The sequence below is a fragment of the Falco rusticolus genome, chromosome 6 (genome assembly GCF_015220075.1).
Source record: "Falco rusticolus isolate bFalRus1 chromosome 6, bFalRus1.pri, whole genome shotgun sequence".
Taxonomy (NCBI): domain Eukaryota; kingdom Metazoa; phylum Chordata; class Aves; order Falconiformes; family Falconidae; genus Falco; species Falco rusticolus.
In genome coordinates, this window is record NC_051192.1 from 41,259,840 (window position 1) to 41,275,123 (window position 15,284).

Sequence of the window (15,284 nt, forward strand, 5' to 3'; positions counted from 1 at the left end):
TACTAAAGGAATGTGGATTTTTAGAAGTTCTCTTGTTTATGCTGTTCAAACAGCCACACTGTACACATTAACTTGTAAATATTTTATCTTAATTTGTATTAATTTTGAGCCCAGTTGTCCGTATTGTAATAAAATATTTTAATGTAAAACTTGTGTGTGTGTTAACATTACTAGCAGGAAAGGCAATAACCTCACCTGCTCCATCATTTAAAATCAACACAGTTTCAATAGCAAGTTTAACTTATACCGTAATTGTTTTGCACTTACTAACACAGGAAAAATAAACCTTTGGTCTCTATACTGAAACAAGTAATGCTTTTTGTTGTCCTGTACCACCACCTCTTTGCAAACTTCATGCTGCAGGTCTGTCCCTACAACTCTGACACAATGAGTTTGGGAATTTTTCAAGTTGGATGCCATCTACCCTCTGTTTAAAATATTGTCACTCTGCCAAAGTTGAGCATGCCTAGCAACTCGTGATTATGTCTACTTTTTTAAAAAAAAAAACCAAACAGTTGTCATTGAAGTATGTGTTTTGTTTTATAGTCCAGAAGGCACTCTGGTAACTGTGTAAAAACAATAGCTGTAAACAAAAGTCAGCTTTAACCATGTAAAATTATACAAAAACAGCAAAACCACCCTCCCACTTTACCTGCATCCCAATCATGGATAGTATTACTCAAGACTAGGAACATGTAACAATGATTTTCATGATAAGAAATGAAGATATGTGCATATGCATTGCCTCCATGCATTTGTGATGAATTCCTGACCTTTCTAAGACTGTTCTTGCAGGTCTGTTACCCTACGCTGCTGAAGCTGCCAGTTGTTGCACACAACTGGAAAAAGTCTATTATTTTCTCTAAAACTGACAGGTTTTAGTGTATGGTTTTGTAGAAGTTGTATCCCTTTTTTAACGTAAGAAATCTGACTGACTTATGTGCATTTGGACACTGGCATGAGCTAGCTTTTTTTCTCATAGCTTTAAAAATCTAGTGCCTCTTTTTTTCCCACCCCATACTTCACATCACATAACTTGGCAAGAAGCTGATTAAGAGTGGAGAGGTCAAGGTAAATGCTCAGTTTTTCACACAAGTTCAAAGAAACAAACTGTATGCAGAAATTGAACTATCTAGTGCTACATTTCATGTGAGGTTCATTCCATCCTTCGATAACCCGCCTTTCATGAAAAATGTGAAGTTACTGATATTTCGCAGTCAAGCGAGCAAGAGTGAGAAACCGGGCAAAAAAATCAGTGTTCCGTACTACCCAGGGCTCCAGCAGTGTATGGCTCAGTTTATGTCAGTCAGTTGTAAAGTCCAGCCCCACTGACATGGCAATTCCTTAGGACTTAATTGAGGTAGAGCTATAACAATTCCCTTTTCTCCCAGTGCAACCCATTTCAGCAGTTCCTTGTAGCCAACCAGCGTCACCTGAGATAGAAACATACACTAAAATTAGAACAGTTCTTTTTCAAAGTGTGCAATACTGACAAAAGAAACGTCAATCCATAGCTACCTTACTATCCAGCTATCCTTGAATGCTAAAAACCAACCAAATGAATGACTGTTAAAGGTAATGCAAAAATACTTGCAAAGTAGGTATGTAAGTAAATAAAGCTGGGTCTGGAGAAGTACTTAGGGCTGTAGAAGGCACATAAACACTTTTCAGAAGTATTTGGGGTAGGATTTGGGCCTAAGCAGGGATCTAGGTGCCACAGTATGCAGCTTTGTATCACCTGTTTCTGAAATGCCCGTTTCCCATAGTAGAACTTGAAGTCTAGGATGAGCGTCACTGTTTCTTACAGAGCACGGCCAGATCTCAAACAAAGCTGACCTGAAGAACCCCTCCACTAAAACCACACAAATAGGTTTTATGGTGAGACTCTTATACCAGCTGGTGAAATGCTGAAAATTGTGGAGCAGCTGAAGACTGGTCTCTGCCACTGATGAACATTACTCTCTTGTGTACATACAGTCTAGATGCCTCTCCAAAATTCAAGATGCATCTTACCACTTCTGAAATTTTTCTTTCTTCCTTATCACAGAGCTGCCTTGGCACTAATTAATTTGCATATGGAACTAGACCAGAAGAGGCAGTCCAGAAACACCCTTAATGCATTTCAGCAGCTAGTAGACATCCAACACGTGAGACCAGAACAGAGCTAAGGCAAAGTGAAACCCCACCTTAAATGCACAGTGTGGATATCGAGTCCCAAGCACCAGCTGTTCCACTCCATTGGGGTTACGCTACTTGCTAGGGCAGGTGGCATCTGTGTCCTCAACTTCTGACCACCACTTGCTATAAAGCACACACCTAGGGTCATACTGACTTACTGTTTAGCCTCCCTAGGCAATGAAAACTGTGTGCTTTCCCTTTGTGCAAGGCTTTGATTTGAAACTACTGCACTGTTACAGCAATTACAGTATCACCAAAGTCATGAGAATGGCTATTTCTAAAGAAAGGTCAGTCATACCAAGGTAGTCTACATAGGGAAACAAGCAGGGTGGCACAGTTCTTTTCCCGGCTGCTTGGCCTCTTTTTATGATCCTTAGTTTGCAAGCTAAAACACAGCCCAGCAAACAATTCAGTCTAACTTTTGTTTGTTGGAGAAGAACATCCCACTGGGAGGACTATGGCAAGGACATCCCAGAACAAAAACAAACATTTTGCTGGGTCTCTTCCAACATACTCTGTCCCAAGAGCTATGCATTCCCAAAGATACCAGAAACTAAAATAAACACGATGGAACATGGTAAGTCCTAGAGGCGTTTTCCTTCAGGGTATGTTCATTTCTCACTCTGTGTGTTAAAAACTTCATTGTTCTGAAGGGAAAGGGGGCAAGTGGAGATGCTGGAGGGGTGCTGTCTTTTACCTGTGTTCCGCCAAGCTTAGCCCGTGGCTCACCAAGTTCCAGAGTCCCAGAGCCTGGCCAGTTAAGGAAGACAGCATTGACTTTGCCTTCTTTAGGGCTGAAAGTATACCTGGTTGGGAATGGGGAACAGAAAGGCACGTCAGTTTTTCTTTGTAAATTTTCTGAAGTTATACATAGAGTGCTTTCAAGACTGGAAAAATGGATTTGAAAAGCTGGCATTAATTACATTTTTGCACACATAACCATCTTTTCAGACAATTTATACCCTTTAATAAAGTCCTGTTCCTTGAAAATACGTTCCAACAAACTAGAGGTAATCAAGAGTATTAAAGAACTGAATTCAGAGGTAAACATCTGTAGTAACTTCAGCAAGCACCTAACAACTCACTGCTGCGCAGCCATATAGGAAGGAGGTACTTGCAGGGCAGGGGGAATCGTTAACAGATAGTTCTGAGTTATATTCAGAGCAATATGGTAATTCACATCTCTACACAAACATTCTACCAAAAAAATAAAGAGTATGCACAACAATAGAGCCTGGCACCTTGCATAGCTAGTTTTTTAAAAGTTTCATTTCAGCAGACATTATCTACAGTATGTCCTTAGAAATCTTGTGGCATACACTTGAAACATGCATCCCTCCTTCCTTCCTTTAGTTACAACTTTTTATTGCTCTTGGAAGTGGTTTTACTGAACCGTCAATGGTTCAGCATTTCAAGGCTAAAGCCAGATAGCCAAATCTTTCTGGGAACGGGAGTAAAAAGGCCCACTGAGGCAGAGAAGAGGGTCAGGACCTAAACCCTTATGGATCATTAAGGCATTACAGCAGCTATGAGGCACAAAGGCCTCATAGGAGGAGAGTCCAGAGACTGGCTGAATTTAGCGGCCAAGTAATTGCTGTTATCTTCCCAAGCATTTTTACCTTAAAAAGAAATGCAGAATATGCTAGACTGATTTCTAGTTTCTTACTCTCCCCTCTTTCTTTCTAGAGTGACATCAAGTATTCCATAGTACAGATAAACACTTCATAGCAGTTTTATATTTCCAGATTTATAATTTTTGTTTATAGTTGCTGTTGCCAGCTACACTGAGAAGCACAAGGTCACTAAGGAAATGCTTGCAACCTTCCCTTCAGCCTCAGCATCATCCCAAAACTATGGTCTCTCATCACCTACCTACATTTTTGTACACACTTTTATATGCAGTTACTCAAACTGACAAAAGAGTTCATTTTGTGTGCTGTGAAAAAAGTAAGCTGGTGATTCCTGTAACATCAACTCATTAAGAATTTTGAAGTTCCACATACCCTGCTGCTGCTTTACACAGCCTAGATGTGGGTTCAATAGCCTTACCACACTTCTGGTGTGACCGTGTCATTCTGTGCTCTCCATGGTTTCGTTCCATAGATGGCTTCCCCGTTGACTTTCAGCCAGGCACCCATCTGCCTCAGACGCTCCTCAAATATAACAGCAATGCGACCATCGTGAGTGGGCCCGATATTCATCAAGAGATTTCCTCCACAAGACACTGTTTCTACAAGTTGCTGAAATGTTTTTAAACACATACACAGAGCATATGGTTACAGCTAATGAAATCATACATTTGAAGTACTTTCTAAAGTCTGCCATACTGCTTGAGAACAATTAACTGAACAAGTTATGTTACTGCTGCATGGTTAGACTTCGGGGTTCATCCCAAGAGTCAATACAAAATTTAAGCTCCCATAAAACAAAAACTCTGCTATCATTTTTTTTAATGGCAGAATACAGCTCAAAATACATTTTTGCAGCAATATATCTGGCTGAACCTACATAAGAATCCTACAACTTTTTTAACATTTTTACTTTCCTAGGAACTTAATGAGGGTTTTAGTGATAGAATGGGATAGCTGATTTCTCTGCACAAAAGGAGAATAAGGCTAATAGATGCTACTTCATTTTCACTGAAGCTAAGAGAGGCAACTTCCTCCTTCTTCCTCTCCCTATTTTACGGAGACATCTGTAAAAGGCAAGGAAGCCTTCTACAGAGTCCATAAATATTTGTGTTCACATCCACACTGCCCTCCAGAGATCATGTACTGAGCTGCACACATCTGAGGAACAGACAGCTAAAGACAAGCTACTGAATGAATTTACACCTTCTGCCTCTAAAAGGAGTTTACTTCAATTTGAAATTATCTTTCTCAAGGACAGTACTAGGAACAGATTAAGCAACAATAACAAACAATATTCTCCTTACTAGCTGAATTTTGCTTTTAAATGCATTTATCAGATAGATTGATCAGTCTTCCTTTCATTCAGTTTTCCAAAGCTTCAAATCTTTTTGAAATACTTTAGACTAGCAAAGGGAATCTGTGTTTAATTAACATCAGCTCTTTGCAGCTGTTAGTGTTTACCAGTATGTCTGCAATAAGTGTATAGGGTTTTTTTGTTTAAATGAAACAGGATGAAAGGGAAGTTTCCTGCTACAAAGTAAAAAGACTATTAAGAGTTATAAACTGTTTGTAGCTGGAAGAGAGAAAAGATGTAGCCTTCAATTAGGCATTCCTGAACAGGAGCTGTGAAACTGCAACTGTTTACTTCTCATCAATTACAGGTGCGGTTACCAGGAAAACTTAGTAGAAAAGGTTATTATGGGACTGTCCAGAACAGTCCTTGGCCAGTTGCTCACAGCAGAAACAGCTTCTAAGAAACTGACTTAATTTTTACTAGATAATTTTTCTCTTAGTCATTTCTATGAAAATAATAAGAACTACATGGATATTCCATCCTGCCAGTGTTAGGCTGCAAATGAACAAAATGCTTTATTATTTCATTGATTCATTATTCAGTTAAAATATTTTTTATAACAATAGATACATCATTGAATTGTGCTATATAACATTTCAATTATCAGGAGGGAGAATCAGAAGTTGCAGGCAACTCCTTTGCCCCACTGTACCTTCACCAAGTCCTCGATTGTAAGGTAATCATCAAGCTGTGCGTTCCTCCTGTAGCCCCACGACCTTTTGTCAATAGTCATACAGTTCTCCCACTTGTGAGGCAGGAGGTGGCCAGGGTTATAACGGTCACTACAAGTGTAGAAGCCACCATGTGTACAGATGCTGCCAACTCCCCAACGGTCATTGGTCACAACTGTGTCCTGGACTGGACTAGAAACAGAAATTTTTGTGAACTTTATTCTATAAAACGCAGTCACAGCCACTGTAATCCTTCCCACACGCACCCCTCCCAGAAACGAACATTTAGGATGACTTCTGTACTTTTATTACAATTAAGTGCAATTTCAGGAATCCTGTTCTCATTCTTTGCTAGTAAGAGGTCTGAATTGGCATTTTTTAGGCAAATATGCTCCAGACTTCCACAGGAAGTCTGCCAGAAGTCAGCCAGTACTTGACATCTCCTGCCAGATGTTCAGTCTGTGATGACAACAATGTACCCATGTTATTAAATTATCCTGCTATCCCTATCTATCAGTAGACAATACCTAGGGAAGAATATGATTGGGTAGAATAGCCAATACCATCTTAATTGAGTAATTTGCAAATGTGGTAAAAAAAAAAAAAGTTTTTTCTAAAGCAAGCTTTGATATTTCGAAGAAATACAGACCTAGATTCTGCATTTCAGGAAAATTAGTATTTAGTTAAGTCCTCATAAGCAGAGGTAGTAAGCTCCACAAAATGTACAGAAAGTGAGACAAACTAGACACAGCAGCATTTCAGATCAGGAGCTAAATCAGCACCATTATGTACCTATCATTATACAGCCAGGCCAAGAAACCAGTGCTGTTCCAGTAAGTATCCGGCGCATTTCCATCCCCATCAGACCAAATTATTTCTGGCTGGTACTTGGTCACAATTTCATAGAGTTCTGGTAACGATTTACTGGTTGGAAACATTCTTGTCTTAAAGGCATTGGTGGCATCTTCAAGGAAGAGAGGATTAAACCATTCAAACAGGGAATGATACAACCCAAAACGCAAGTCAGTCCTGTTTCGAACAGACGTCGCCAGTTCAGCCACAAGATCTCGTTTTGGTCCCACATCAACAGCATTCCAGTTCCAAGAATATTTGGACCCCCACAAAGTAAAGCCTGAAAAGAGAAAAATGGGAGGATAAGAAAGGGAAGCAGAAGAGGGGAAGTTCTAATCCCTCTTTCTGGAAAGCAGTGTACACGTGTTTCACAAAAAATAAACATAAAAGTCATCTATGTAATAATATTGTTAACATGGTATAAAGTATGCCTATAATCCATTTATGCACAATGATAGTAGTCATAACATCAAAACACCATGCCAGACATGTTTATGTATTTTTTTTTTATACATAGACATATGCATTTATATTTTTCAGTTTTGTAATGCTTAGGATAATTATTCCTTTTCCTTTATTATTCTCTCCATTCATACGTCCCAATGAAATTAACCAAAAATAAAGCAACTTTCAAGGCATGTACATTTCTGCTGAATGCATCAAATGTGAACTGTGAAAACACATTCAACAACTGGAAGACAAAATGCTTTCTCAGTTGCAGATCACACAAGCTATCTTTCGCATTCAAAGACTATTCTCTTCCCTTCTGTTTACATCTTATGCAAACATTCACTTTTCATTTGTCTTGACATTTATAACAGCTCAATCAGCTACTCAGTACATGTATACAAGCAAAGTGCAAAAACTCCTGAAAGAGCTTTTAAAATACTAGCGTTAAATATCAGGAGGGATTTAACATTTCAGACTTCCAGCACAAGCACTTACAAGCACTACTGCACGGCAGACTTAGACTGCTGCCACAGGAGCTCCACTCACACCTTCAAACTGTTCTATACACATTGTCTAATAAATCTTGCAATATTTTCGTGAACTGGATATGTGTAATTGTATCAACTAGACAAACAAGCTAAAAATTCATGCCCAAGGCTATAGGACAGACTAAAAGAATCATGTTCCTTTTGAAGTCACCGGGAATTATGCCACAGGCATCATCAAGACCGAGATTTTATGTGTGTCAGAGCTGAGATTAAAATTCACAAGTTACGAGTTGCCAGTCTTGAACCCACATCTCCCCGAAGACCAACAACATTCACTAGATGTACTGTCATATCACATCTTAGTATTTTATACTTTCTTTGCTACCATATCTCCTTCCAACTGCTTTCTTTTTCTTTACTTTTCTCTGCAAAGCGTCTTACAATTACCATGCCAAAAATCAATCATAGCTGTGAAGTTACAGACCTGGTTGAAGGTTTTGGCTTCTATGCACTGCAACAGGAAGTTGTACATTTTTAACTCTGAAGTTGACTCCTGTACTAAATTCCCTGGAGAAACCTATGTAGCTCATTAACTGCCTGTACACAGCAGCTCTCCTTATGTTAAACAGTGCAAAATTAACTTCTGTGGTTCCTTGAGCAATAAATTGCACAGCAGCAAAAAGTAAAATATGGCTGCTGCAAGAAGCTCAGCTGCCACCACTGCTTTACGCTCTTACCTACAGCAGCAGAACTACAACACTATCTACTTTTCCTTCCATGCAAGCTTCACGGCCATAGCTTTTGTGTAAGAGTCAGGAAATGCATGCACATTTCTTGGGTGGTTTGTTTCCTCTCTGGCTGGGTTGGGGCAGGTAAGCCTGCCTGGCTTTCTCTGTCTCTCTCGGCGGTGGGAAATTCACCTGGATTTTTATTCTGTTGACAGAAATGCAACAATTACTAACATTCACAAACCTCTCCCTTACCTTCATGATGTTTTGAAGTTAAGACAATATATTTTGCACCTGAAGCGTTCAGAATATCAGCCCACTGGTTGGGATCAAAGAATTCTGCTGTAAACAGTGGCCCAAAATCTTCATAACTGAACCCAGGTGGGTAATTTGCCTCCATAAATTTCACATAAGGCTTTCTCTTCTCCTTCTGCCAGAACCACCTACAAAATACAGAGCAAAACATGTCTGCCAGTGTATTTTTAGACAAAGGAAAGAGAATTGAAGTCAGCAGCTGCTATTTGAGTTCACACTGGGAGGCACATGCAGTGGAGGTACATGACACCTGCAGTAAGACAAAATTGCTTCAGAACAATATTAATTATCAAAGATTTCCTTTTCTCTGTCCTCTTTTCCCATGCTCTACCTCTTTCAAGCACTCCACTTTGGAAGGGTCCCAGGATTTCATTTGGAACAATGAATCAAAGCAGCGACACTTTGAGAATGAAAAAACTGCAGTCTTGATCAGTACCCAAATCTCAAAACCACACTAGAGAGCACTGGTAAACAGTCCATGTAAGCAACTCAGGTAGCACGATGAGTGCACATTTTCTGGACTAACATAACTCACCCTCCTCAAGTCTCACACATCAGCCATCAGGCACCTCTGCTCTGCCCCCAACACTGCAACTCCTGCAACCCATAAACATGCAGGCCAGCAGCTTTACCTCTCCACTGGTCCAGACCCCTCTACGTCAAATGCAGCTGAGTGACTTCATGTGCGAGCAGATGGCCATGGCCCCAGAGCAGGAGAGAGCAGTGCTGCAGCCACAGCACACGTGAGGCTCTGAAGCAAAGGCACCCTACTAGAAGGCATGTCCTCCAACAACCACCTGACTCTGCAAGAACCCCATACTTACAAACGCACCTCTGTCATAGGCTCTAACATCTCTTTTTGCATTCCACCTAGCAAAGAGAGGGACAGCTTCTATCCTGTGTTTTGCCATGACAGCGACCAGTATTGTCACTATTCCAACTGGTCTAGTCCACAGCAAGGCTTGGAGCTCTGCTGTGGTCCAAGTGTGGTCTCTTACCCTCATTATGGGCAGAGACCATAAATCACCAAGAGTACTATTTATTCCCAATCCGCTCCATCCCTCCCCTACCTAGCAATGAAAGAGGAGCTCCAGAAACAGCACCTAACAGCCCTCAGTGCATGAACAGCCTTACTGCTGGAGACCTCCTAACAACAACATATGTTGTGACTGCTAAAACTTACGGAAAAAAGGGTCTGAAAGCATTCACATTTCTATAAATGAAGCGAAGCAGCAAAAATCCTGTTGGCAAATTTAGATATAAATGAAAACAAACTGAAAGTGAAGGAATAAACCAGGCCAGAACCTCAATGTTTGAAATGTGTTTCTCTCTGCTGTCTTGAGCTGGACTCCAACCTCAGTTCTGTAAGACCACAGTAACTGTATGGATATTGTAACCTTCCCAAACAGACTTTCAACATAAACAAATATGATCTCTGGCAGCAAACAGGGAAAAAATCTAGAAGAAAGAGGCAGAGGCAGCCTTCCTCATTGAAAGAGCCTAGGGAAAAAAAAAACAATTCTGATTTTTAAGTATGTAACATCCTTGCTTCTCTCCCTTTGACACATGGTTTGCTAGCATGAGCACTTCTACTCTGACATCATTAGATTCTAGAAACATCCCGTCCAAGGCTGTGCAGCTCCAGGGAAAGGAGGACAGGCTAGGTGATACTAGAGTTTATGACCCTTCATTTGAAGCTGCTAATGCAGGACCTCAATCATCTGACTGCACATGCTGCCAGAAGGCCCTGAAGCAGCTCTATACTCATATGTGGCTAAGGATAGGAGGCCACAGGAATATAAAACTTCATCAACAACATTAGAGTGTTTTGGGGTCTTTTTAGAAGAACAACAGATAAACACTTGATCCTGACTCTGTGTGACCACTATTGGAGCAACAGCACTCAGAGTAAGGCCTGAACGCAAAGCTAGCTTCCTCCTGCACCCCCACTGTGAAAGTAATTTATTAGTAAACAGAGCCCACATTAAAAAACTGCTGAAACCCTTGAACATAACTGCGAAGAAAACAGAGTAAATGTTGTCAGAAAACAGTGGTTTGTTTATATCAATGTTGGTTTGTTTAACAAATACTGCATTTAAGGTTTACCATAGCTCTGCCACAGAGCTGCTGTTACTTCATATTGTAAATGATAACGGGACTCACTTGAAGCCGTACAGGAAGTATTTGGTAGAGCACGGAAAGGAGACAGCAAAAAAGTGCTGACAGCCCAAAGGTCTGAACTAGTGAGCACCCACAAACTAAAGGTTTTATTCAGCCTTTGAATTAAAGTTATTTGAAGGATCAGAGGTTTAGGCTCTTTAAAGTGGAAAGTACTCTTTAATAACAATAATAATAATAATAATAAAATAGAAGAAAACCACCAACAGCACAAAACGTGCACAAGAAAAGTGCAGGCAGTTTGCCCAGCAAGGACAACAGTGGAGGGAGTGATGGGCTCCTGCGCTCCCCACAGAGAGTGCCCCAGCACTTCAGCAGGACTGTGCAAGGCTTCTCCGGAGGCCAGGAGAGACCCAGTGCCCGTGCCCGCGCCCACAGGGCCTGGGGAGAGCCCCTCCATCGAAGCCCTGCAGAGGCCTGCTGCTGCCAGCCACCCAACCGCCTCTTTCACCAGCGCTGTGGGAAGCACATCTTTCAGCTCTACGAGCTCTCTACTCAATTTGGTTAACGTTAGCCAACAAATTCAAGTTCTAGGGCTGGGCAGACAGATGGTCAGACATACCAGAAGCACATCAAACTGCTTCCTGCCTTAACGGCACCACGCAGTCCATGGCCTCAGGTGGCCATAAACCTCTTCCCACGCACCTCAGCTCTGCAGAGGGGCTTTAAACCCAACCACCACTTCAGGTTGGGGACACCAAACCCAGCCCCGCCTGCCCGAAGCGCTGCTGCCCGAGCAGTGCCCTCGGACCCCCAGGAGGCCCCACCCGCAGCAGCCACCTCAGCACGACCCTCCCGCTGCCCCACGGCCTGCCAGGCGCCGCCGCCGGGGCCGGGCCGGGGAGCTCACCAGAACCACTCGCTGCCGAAGCTGGGCACCGAGAACACGCCCCAGTGGATGAAGACGCCAAACTTCGCCTCGTCAAACCAGGCGGGCAGCGGCCGGGCGTCCAGCGAGCCCCAGGTGGGCTCGTAGCGGGGCCGCCCGCCGCGTCCTGGCGCCCGCGCCGGCAGGAGCCCGGGCGGCCCCAGCAGCAGCAGCAACAGCAGCAGCGCGGCGCGGGCAGGCGAGCCCGACATGGCGGCAGCGGGATGAGGGAAGGCGGCTCTTCAGGGCGGGGGTCGCGGCGCTGCAGGCCGCGGCGGCGGAGGCCGCTGGCCGGGGGCACACAGGCGGGGCGGGCCGGGGCACAAGGCGGGCTCGGGCTCGCCCCGCCCGCTCCTCCCGAGCCCGCCGCCCTCCGGCCGCCGTGCGGCCCAGCCGTGCCGCCTGCAGGTGAGGAGCTCCGGCTGCGCTCTGCTCTGCCCCGCCCCGGGCGCGGCCCTCCCCTCCGCGGCGCGTAGAGGGGCGCCAGCTGCTGGGGGCCTGGTCCCCTTTGCGGCCGTGGCTGCTCGATCACGCGTTGTCACCTGGATTTTAAGGGTTTTAAGAAAACGAAGGAAGTGATCTCTGCCTGGCCCAACATCCCACCGTCCTTCTCCCGCCCCAGGCGCTGCCGGCGCGGCCCGGCGTGGCCCATCACTGCCCCCCTCCTCCGGGGAGCACTGGCCGTCTCCTTCAGTGCTTGCTTGAAAGCTGCCAGCCGGGGTCTGCTGGGCCCGCAGCCCGATCCAGGGTACGGTCTTGGATCTGCAGCCAGGGCCTGCTGCAGTGGTGACCTGCTGGTTTTGCCCTTCCCGTCTGCTTACAACCACAGGCACAGCTTCCCTTTCCCCTTTCCCCGCATTGCTTTGCAGCTCCTTCCAGCCCACTGGTGCATGATGGCTTCCAGGGCAGAAAGATCCCCCAAAGCCTGTTAAGGAAACGTTTCTTTGACTATTAGAATGGCTTCAGAGGGAGCCTGTGCTGAAGCTGCCTCAATTCAGTAGATGACACTTGGCACGTGTGCTGTGGATAATAGGTGGCAGACACAAACTTTTAAAGATGCATCATCTGGTGCTTCTCGAGTCTTTGCTGATGCCCAAATTGTGTATTTTTGCATCAGACCCTACCAGCCAGGGGATGGCCTTTGTGAAAATTTGTTTTAATCAGCAAATACTAACTCTCCAGAATCATCACCACGAATGGAAATTTCTTTGGCAATCTCATCAGAACAGTCAAAAATGAGTGAGCAGGCAAGTAAATGAATGAATCTCTCTCCACCTGGGAAGCATGTATACTTTACTGCTGTTCTATGGAAACAGAATTTCAGTTTCCAGAGCCATTAACCACAGCTGTTAACATTTAATCCAAAAATATTTAAAGGGCTGTGAAAACAGGAAGTACCTAATTTTTTTAATGTTTTCATTTATATTCCTTGATGAGTGTGTTAAGTTACAGGCTGATAAGAAAACATTGTGACTTCCATGGTGTTATTCTTTCTGACTGACTGTTCACATTACTCTGACTTAAAAAGCACTTTGATATCACAACGGGAGCCTCTTCATATCTCTTGTACATTCAGTGTTGACCTACTTTATGTATGTCTTCTTTTACCTTCACCCCTTTAGATGTCACTTTGCTTGTCAAAAAGAATACTTAAACAGCTTTGACCTCTTGCTATGGTATCTTTTCTGGTTTATCTGTGGATTTCTCATGTTCTTTTCTTTTTGATCACAACAAAGGACTGAAGACAATGAGCAGCTCCTTAATATGGGAATTCTGAAGCAGAGTCTCTGAACCTTATTGTGTGTAGCACACCAAACTTACAACTGCTCTGTGGTTCCAAATGCTTTGAAGGAAAAATGATTTAAAAAAAGCTCAGGGGTCGGACCCAGAGCCCACTGACATCAGTGACCTGCCATAAATTAAAAAAAAGAAAAAAGAAGTAGAAACCAGTTCAGTAAACAGCAGTCATGAGTACACTTCTGATTAAAGCATAAACAGGTTCAGAAAATGTCACCAGCCCACACAAGCACAGCTACTGAAATCTCCAGTGAGGGAAAAGGTCCTCAGTGTACAGACACATCTGTAATGATGCAAGCTGCAAAGGTTAAATAATAAAAATAGTACACTGTAAGATTTTGCGAATAACGCAAGGCCACTGCCTGTGACTCCAGAAAGCTCTCTGAACTGGGGTACAGGGTGCCTGCCTGCACCACCGGGCCCCCACAGGAAGGTCTATAAGCATGGAGCTCACTGTTGTGCCCCACAAGGAGAAGCCCCTGCCTCTTGATCTCAGCACAGCCCCACTGGGAAAGCTCTCCACAGCTAGGGAAGGAGCAGGCTGGTCTGTCAGCAGAGGGAAGAAGGAGGGGAAAATAATGAAGGCAATTCCCTGGGAGATGCTGTGCAGAAAAGACCTTTTGACCTGACTGATGGCTGACATACCAGACTCATGTACTGGGTTGATTGCTTGGACAAAGATGAAGGGTGCCTGAGCCCCATGACTGCTGGGAAGCCTGCAAAACCACTGCACCTGGGGAGCTGCACAGGGCTTGGTGTTGAAAGGAGGGCACTTGGTTCCTTGGGTAGAGGCAGAGGACAGAAACCGAATTTCACATGGACAAGTTTCAGACTCGATAGGATTTGATTCAAACCTGGTGAGTGGTAGTTCCTAAGATGTTTTCATACAGCCTAAATGGGACTTTCATATTTGAAAGCTAGATAACATGGCACTGGATGTGTTAAAAATCCAGGGTGATGTCCTGACTATCTTTGCCTTTGTGCCAGTGGCTTCAGGGGAGTGTGGATTTTATTCAAGGCATACAATAAAATGATTTGCCTGTAAAAAGCAGTGGAAACATTAAAAATCCTTTTAAAGATGAATCGTGTCATAAAAGTGTATTTGTAAAACAAACACCAGAATATGAAACCACAGGGCTTGATTTTGTTGTTGCCAAAGTTTGTGTGACTCCAGCTTCTGACCTGGGAGGCAGGAAGAGTACCTTCCTCCCAAAATACTGAGTCACACCGTCGTAAAACTGGTTGTGAAAAGCCTTTTGCCTGCAACCCAAGCCTTAAGAAAGTCTAAGGTGTGTGTGTGGGGGGGGATAGCAGATTTGACTCATTGCCCTCTCTGCTCGGCTGCAGGGCTGCGATGCCTTGTGCAACCTCCCGGTTTTGCGGGGGCCGGGCCAGAGGAGGAGGGAGGGCACCCTGTTACACAAAACAGAAGTGGTGATGTCGGTTGCTCTGCTCTTTTTTAACTGATGCTTCTTTTTTTTTTTTTTTTTTTTTTTCCCCCCAGAGAGTTGGAAATGACTGGAGCAGGGAGCACGAAGACATCCTGGGGGGTGTTTGTGTGTGTGCATCTGCACATACACGCACCATACACACCCCCAGCCCCTGCTTTGCCCCTGTGCAGACACACAACTTGGGCTCCCACAGACCCGAAATCCCCGCCGCTGTCCCGGCGGGGCGGCCCCGCTCCGGCGGGGCGGTCGGAGGCGGGGGGCGGCTCTTCCTCTGCAAACTTTCCCTTTCCCCTCCCTCGCCGCCTCTTTCCCTCCTCTGCTCT

At 44.1% G+C, this 15,284-nt stretch overlaps 1 protein-coding gene across 1 annotated transcript; it reads right to left on the reverse strand.

Annotated features, from left to right (window-relative positions):
* Positions 1 to 490: 490 nt before the first annotated feature.
* Positions 491 to 12,041, reverse strand: FUCA2 (alpha-L-fucosidase 2). The gene is made up of 7 exons (XM_037392870.1): positions 11,696 to 12,041; positions 8,608 to 8,795; positions 6,627 to 6,966; positions 5,816 to 6,026; positions 4,228 to 4,418; positions 2,876 to 2,984; positions 491 to 1,433 (listed from the first exon to the last, which is right to left on the reverse strand). The coding sequence occupies exons 1-7, from the start codon at positions 11,923 to 11,925 to the stop codon at positions 1,293 to 1,295; spliced, it is 1,410 nt and encodes a 469-aa protein (XP_037248767.1). The 5' UTR covers positions 11,926 to 12,041; the 3' UTR covers positions 491 to 1,292.
* Between the last annotated feature and the right edge of the window lie 3,243 nt (positions 12,042 to 15,284).